Raw genomic sequence first — 7,819 nt, 5'->3', positions numbered from 1 at the left:
AGAGAGAGAGAGAGAGAGAGAGAGAGAGAGTGTGTGTGTGTGTGTGTGTGTGAGTGAGAGAGAGAGAGTGGTGTGTGTGTGTGTGTGTGTGTGTGTGTGTGTGTGTGTGTGTGTGTGTGTGTGTGTGTGTGTGTGTGTGTGTGTCTCACCAGTCGTTTCTGCGGTTTGATAAGCGGCCGGTTGATCCCGTTCATCTTGTGGTACAGCCCGCAGGCGTTGCATAGGTAGTGTCCGGTCCCGTCCCGGCGCCACAGCGGGGTGGACACCGAGCCGCAGTTCACACACTCCCGGCCCTCTGTGCACATGTCGTCGATCAGGTCTGCCCGGGGAGAGACACACGGTGTTAGGATGTAGCCGGTGTTAAGAGCACATTAACATCAGAACTGCTTTTATTCTTTATTTGGCGTAAATATTATTATTTTATTCTTTAAATCACAACCTTCTGTCCAGCCAGCGCAGTCTGAATCATCAACCTTCTATTGGTATTCGATATATCTGCTTATAAACATAGTTGTTATAGGTTACTTTGTATATATCGTCTCATACATGCAAACTGATGTTTTCTTTGTATTCAGTATAAATACAACGAGAAACATGCCTTATCGTGTGTAATTTCTTTGTTTATGTGGAAGAAAATACATATATATATATATTCTTCTAATAAAACATGCTGAGTGAGGAGGAGACATACATTCATAACCTGGAAACAAATTCCTGTTTACGAGAACTAACGTACGCACGGAGGAGGGGGGGGTTGGGTTAGGTTAGGTTAAGCGCCAGTGCATGATGAATAGCCATGAGTAGGAATTGACCCCTCTCCCCTCCATCCCCTCCGTGATGAAGAGACATGAAACCCCCAGAATGGATGAATGGAGAGACAGACGGATGGAGGGGGGGGGTGTTCTGTGTTATCAGCTAGGAGGATCCCCCCCACTCCATCAGAGCTCTGACACACGACGGACTCCTGGCATTAACACACAGCCAAATTCATGTTGAATACATACATTAACATTTTTAATTGATTGTTTTTAGAGCTTCTCTTTGTGAGGAACGTGTATTGTGTTAATGAGGAGTGTCACAAGGAGGATTGTTTGGGAGACTTTGATTCGATCTGCTCTAATAAATATCCAGCCGCCTCATAATGTAGGCCTGATACACAAACCAACTGAACTGACCCAGGCAGGGGGGCAACTTCTAAAAAATCGAAAGCAAATACTGTCCATTGTATAAAAATGAACATTTGCTACACTTTTAAATTTAGCAGCTTTAATTAACGATGAAATATGAACGAACATATTCTAAACTTTGAGTGATTTACAGCAATCAAATGAAAAAGCCTACAGGTGGGGCCATACAAACATTAACTTTTCTAAATTTGATTCTGCACTTTTTAAATAATTCTAATTCAAATTTGAATATATAAACATTTATATTTTAAGAGTTACAAATACAACTAGCGAGTATACAGCTTGGGAACTGTATACAAATAATATGTTCAGTAATTAAAAAAGACTACGTTTGTCTTAGACCTTTGGTTAGTTTAAATGCGCTTCTCATTTAAAATATTGATTTTAAAGTTTGGCTTCAAGAAATAAACTTCTCTTCATGTTCGATGTAGAAATCAGTGTTGGGGTCTTTCTTACCCAGACTGGTCCTCCTCCCGGACAGTCCTCCATGCCGGCCCTGCAGACTGATCATCCCGCTCTCGAAGTGTCCTGGTGTCCAGGAGGACGTCGCCATCTCAGGGCTCATGTACGCGTACGGGCTGGAGTAGGATCCTCCGACCGAGCGCACCAGCGCGCCTCCATACTGCTCCGCCCGGGAGCCGTTCCCGAGCACCAGCGGGCTCTGGTAGCTGGCCTCCCGCCCCTTGCTGCTGCTGACTGGCGGGCTGTGCGAGTACGAGAAGCCGTGCGGGGCAGGGTGAGGGCTGCTGGGCGTAAAGGAGGAGCAGTCCGCGGCGCTCTGGGGCCAGCCGTGGTGCCCGCCGAGGCCGTGGGACTGGTGGGCCGAGTCGCAGGTCTGCAGGTAGGGCAGGGTGGGCATCATGGCCGGGACCCTGCTGGTGGGCACGTAGACCGGGGAGCTGGCAGAGGGGTGCATGTAATTCCCGGTGTCGTGTGCGTAAGGGGACTGGTTGGACAAGGCCAGGCTCTGATACATTTTCACAACTTTGTGGCGTAAACTGTAGTTTTAATTTGTTAGGTTGGGATCAGTCCTGTGGAGGTGAGCCTCTTCCTCCTGCTGCAGGATTATTAATCTGGGTTTTTTTTAACAACTAATTGAAATTCTGGAGAATTCTGTCCTATGGAGAAAAAAAAGATGTATTAAACGTGTGATATGAAGAAATTACTTCAAAAAGTTCAAGGGCATCTGATTTTTAAAATAAGTTATCATTTGTAATCATTCATAGGCCTTCTCTATATACACTTGAGTTCAATATATGGTGGTAATCCGTTTCCACATAAATTTCACAGAGTATAAGCAAGTTATAAAATCGAAAATAGTTCATTTGCGAGGTGAAGTAAGGTTGGCTCGTGAGAATACATGTCTGGAAAAAAGTCAACAATGATCCACCATCAGTCATATTTAATCTCTATCACAGTGATTGACATTAAAGTGGCATTAACGGCCTGATATCTGTCCATGCAGATAGAGACACTATCACTGCCTCATTCAATCACAACCGTAACGGAAATCAAACAACAGATATGGAGCTGTGTTCCATATCTGCCATACATATACTTTCTATCAATAGTACCTCAAATCACACACAGGGCTGATAATAGCGCGTGCTGATGAGGAACAGCATTTCTTTCCAAGGGCTCTCAGTGTATTATCTCACCAGATAAGGACGGTCGTGCGATAAAGCAGTCCGGTCCTCTGTACCACAGCGCATAAAACGTATTCCCTCCACACAGAGACACGTACCAGGCAGCGCGAGGACTCTCTCCAAATATCTCGTTTTACGCGTAAAAGCTGCGCGCACCAAAATAAACCAAAGTGGTCTTTTTGTTCCAGGAGGACTGCGGAGTTTCTCTTCCTGCAGCTGTATCTGGAGATAGTTACTGCCGCTGATAATTGCTGATACGGGTGTGCTCCTATTCGCTCCCCGACTGGAAGATTTGTGCCGGACAAAAACACGTGACGCGCTCGGCTGCTCCGAGGTAGGCCTTTTGGTGGGAAAGAGGGAGGGAGGGCGACAGGGAGTGGGGAGGGGGGAGGAGGTCCCCGGGCTGGGAGGAGAGGGCCCACATTTTAGGGTTGAGGGGTGCTAAAGTAGCGACTTTATTTACACCGGCGACATTTCGTGATTGTTATTGTATTTTAGATAGTAGATACTTTATGAGGTTGGGAAATGATTTTGTCACAGCAGCATTATGGACAGTCAATCTGCAAGAATTACAACATTACTTTAAAAAACAATATATACATATTCTCCGTAAAAATACCTATATTTAGAGGAGTATCTAAACATTATACAGAATAAAATTGAATACTCTCTAATATACTAATCTACTGAACATATAAACATAGTGTACTATATACATTATAAAAGTGTGTATGAAATGAAAAGTACTATATATCCTGTGGTATAGGCTGCAATATGTAAGTACAGTATGTGCAAAGTTTTCATGATTATAGAGAGGGAGTCCCTGAACACTGCAGCCAGAGGAGAGGGGGTTGGGTGGAGGTGTTGCCTCAGGAAGGTTTTCCTAGATCCTGGACTGTTGGAGAAGGAGTTTTATTCTGAAGGAGGACACAACATTGGATACATCCAGGCACAACGTGAAGGATGAACCCCAACAACCTGCAGGAGGCTAATTTTAAATGTATTTACAATACATATTATGCATCAGAATGACTCATAGAGAAAGGCTTTTAAGCCTTTGAAATCATTGGTGATATTTACACTTGATTATATTTACGGGTTTAATGTGTGGTTATTAAACCCATGATGATAATTATGACGAATCATGTGATCATAATGATCCATCTTTAAAATGTATGAAATAATTCAAATATTTCGGACAATATTTGCTACTCTTCACACTTTTTCTGTCCGTTACTTGAAAGTTGAATTTATTCAAGATGTTATCGCTTAATAAAACTGGACATGACCAATGTTAGCCATAAGTCACTAAAATAAAACACCTTCCTGTTCGGAATATAGAAAAACAGATAGTTAAATGTGTGAAAGGGAGAGCTTTTACGAACAGTGCCGATAAGAATTACGAGCAATAACTAACGGAACAATAACGTTATGCTGTGATAAAGGAAATCGCAGAGATATGAGGGGATAAAACGCTGATGCTTAAATAAAGGAGGATTTATTACTAAGGTTATGATAGCTCACATAAATAAATATACATTCAACAATACAGGCTAAATAAATAAAAACGAATAATTGTGTGCTGATGAAACGGCCCTAATAGGCCTAATGGCTATTTGTTCCGCTATAGGCCTATATGTTTGTTCATATTTTGGGACAACTTTCTGGCCAACAAATTATTGTTGTGAGAAATTATATCGGAAAATATAAGTGAACGGCTGACTGAACTACTGTAGGAAAAATCCCTAAAAAAATAAACATATTTACGGGAGCGTTTTTGATGTAATGAAATATGAAACTCAAATGTAGGGGCTTGTTAATATTCAACATCTGACAATTGAAGAACGACCGATGAGTGATCGGAGGAGGAATAAAGCGACACAGACGAGCATTCAGACCATCAAAGTGTGAAAGAGACATCATGAAAACAGTCAATAGTAAATATCATATTTACATCATTTAGGGAAGCCTACAAGTTGTAATTATTTCTCGCGATGCCTGACTTTCCTTGGTCTTTTATTATCAGATTATTACCTTTCATTCAGCTTTTATCCAAAGAGGTTTACAATCAGTGCCTTTCAACCGACCAATAACACTAATGTCTGCTGAATGGAGGCCATGAATGAACCCTTCTGTCTGTCTTAATTATTCTTCATAATGCAGGGTGTGTTACCTGCTTGAAGAGAAACGAAGAACAAGCATTTGTTATTCCGTTCATTTCCCCCCCCTTTGATATATTTTAACACTAAAACAGTAGAGTGTAAACATAGCGCAGTAAAACATCTTTAAACCACTGGATTGTTCAACACTGTCACATTAAAATGCAAATGAATAAATAAATAAATGATTTAAATAAAAGAGGAACGTAGGTTATTTCCGCACCAATGCAGTTCAACGTGTCTCAATTAATGAATTGAATATACTTTTTTAACATTTAAAACAGTACAACATGTAGATCTAAAAAATAAACACTGGAACATTTACAACAGACTTTCACATTAAGGACATCAATGAACATTTCATGTGCAAAGAAGGAAGAAGAACATATCATCTATTACATAAATCAATACTCCAAAACCTCACCATTAAACAGCTGTATTCATCTTCATCAAACATTCTCCAAAAGGAAGAATGCAGCATGCATATTTCAACTTTCCATGGAAAGGCATCAGAGGAACAGTTGAAATATTGTGAATACGATTAACCCCTTCCTTGTCAACAGTTAAAAAATCAAGCTCTATACCACTCATGGCTTTTTGACAGGAAGTCATCTGACATACCCCTTTCCCCTTTCTACAATTAAGTTGAATTGAAGAAATACATATAATGTGTTCATTCGTCAAATGTAGAGGTGCTGTAAACTGATTTTGTCACCTTTGGACGTCACATAGGTGCAGCTCCCTTCACCAGAGTGTTCAATCATTATTTTCACCATGTTGTGTTGCCGTCAGCCACGTGCCATTTGTTCTAATTATTGCAAGAAGCTATGATATACATTAATTATAGTGTTGTATATGTTTGCAGCACTGAATAAGCTTCACTGTTGTGAGAGATGCTGTGGAGTTGTCCTGCCTGAAGCACAACTTAACTCACTCTTGTTTAGGTGACACGGCATCATATGCTGCAGACAAAATGTCCAAAGGTCGCTTTGAAAATATTGAACATAATATGGGATTTAATGTTTTATATTCATAGAAACACAAATGCATTTGTTTAGAAAGCAATACATGTATAACAAAACGATAAATGAAAAATGTAAAAATTATAAAAATGAAAACAAAGAAACATAAAGCACAACAAATGCAGCCTATAGACACTAGAAATACATTTACAAAATCAAAGCATTATTACAATAATTCAAAAAAACGTACAGATGGGATAATCAGAGTTTAATATTTTAGAGCAGACGCAGAGAGTCTGATGAGAACAATCTGCTGCAGTTCTGACCAAAAAAGGGAAAGATAGGGACATGTTTTTTCTTTTTAAAAGGCCAACAACGCTAGGCTGAGCAGTTCACAACGAGGTTGACAGAGAACACACACGCAGCCAGAGCCTGGGGGTATACTACGAAGCAGGATTTTCGCTTAGCCGGCTAACTTCAGGGACAACTCGGGGTTTCCGGTCCTACGAAGCTGGCTCTCTTTTTAGCAGGCTAGATCTCCATGGTAACAATATGCTGTGCGGCTAACCTGCCCCGGAGCAGGTTAGGTTGCAGGCTAAGAGCTCAACTCAGTGAAAGCACTGCCTGCTGACCAATCAGAGCTCAGTGTGCAGAGTTTAAAGCGAAAGGAAATACAGAAAAGCTGCCGTTGCAGGTAAGACGGCCGGCAAAAATCACCGACTGTGTGAACGTGAACATTAATAGAATATCACCTCCCATCTTCAGAGCAATCTGACTATTATAACATTAGCGTTAAGAAAGCTTACTTAAATATCTGCCACAACATAAGGAACCGGATCAGAGTAACATTAAGTACAGTCCGCGGCATATCACATCATGTATCATATTTCCTGATCTGAGTCAGCTGAGCCGTATCTGGCCGTGCAACACTTACAGTGTCACACACTGTAGGCCTATGCAGAAGTATTATTTTAAGCAACACATTAAGTTGAAAAAACTCTCGAGACAAATGTAATTAAAGTCAGATCCACTCGTGTCTTAGACGGGGCAGTGATATCATAAACCTGTTAATGTACGCATTCAAATACTTTTTCTTTTACCAGCTGTATTCACCTTGCAGGTGACCTATGTGGCTTTTATCCTGGATAAAGTGTTTAAGTCATGGATGTTTAAAGTTTAACTTCTTCACATGTCTAATATTATAGTTGACTTTTCATTCAGGAAGTATGACGCTACGCTGTCAGTACGCTTCTCCATGTTTGTGATTGGTCGAATGCTCCAAATACCACCCCTTTCATGTGAACGCGCACCTAACTAGATAGGACACGGCCGGCTTGAGCGATCCACTTGATAACCAGCGTCGTAGTACAGTTTAGCGAGAGCGCGTATGTTTTGGATTAGGCCAACCGGCTAGCTCAAACATATCCAGGTTAGGTTGAACCAGCTTCTTAGTACAGGCCTCTGGTTTCAAAAAGTGTTCAATAACTCTGCGCAGGTTCCTCATCCGGTTACAGAGTTCAGATGAGTTTCCAACGTCCACAGTTACCTTTTTACATTGATCAATCCGCTACACTCATACTGCATTTGACCATGATCACACGTAGGCAGGGGTGGACTGGCCCTCTGGCATACCGGGCATCGTCCCGGTGGGCCGTTGACCCAATGTGGGCCGGTCCGCTATGGTTTTTTTTTCTTTCTTTTTTTCTCTAAATTCCTCCAATTGGGCCGGCCAATTGGCTACAGAGGGCTAGCAGTGTGTTGCCAGCATCGACACATATTATTGGTCTATTGTTTGTCATTGTCAATCAATCATGGGCTGACAGGCTCAGAGAGCCCTGACAGTGCTGTCAATCACAACACAAACC

General features: G+C 41.5%; 1 protein-coding gene across 1 annotated transcript; it reads right to left on the bottom strand.

Moving 5' to 3' along the window:
- Nucleotides 1-149: 149 nt before the first annotated feature.
- On the bottom strand, nt 150-2,238 carry gata5 (GATA binding protein 5; the record flags this gene model as incomplete). The annotated part of the gene is made up of 2 exons (XM_010772876.1): nt 1,644-2,238; nt 150-319 (listed from the first exon to the last, which is right to left on the bottom strand). Coding segments are annotated over exons 1-2 (690 nt in total), but the record flags the coding sequence as incomplete, so codon positions are not given.
- Nucleotides 2,239-7,819: the final 5,581 nt, after the last annotated feature.

Source organism: Notothenia coriiceps, unplaced genomic scaffold, assembly GCF_000735185.1.
Source record: "Notothenia coriiceps isolate Sejong01 unplaced genomic scaffold, NC01 NC01_scaffold00011651, whole genome shotgun sequence".
In the NCBI taxonomy this organism is placed as follows: Eukaryota; Metazoa; Chordata; class Actinopteri; order Perciformes; family Nototheniidae; genus Notothenia; species Notothenia coriiceps.
This window is presented reverse-complemented; position numbering and strand designations above follow the sequence as displayed.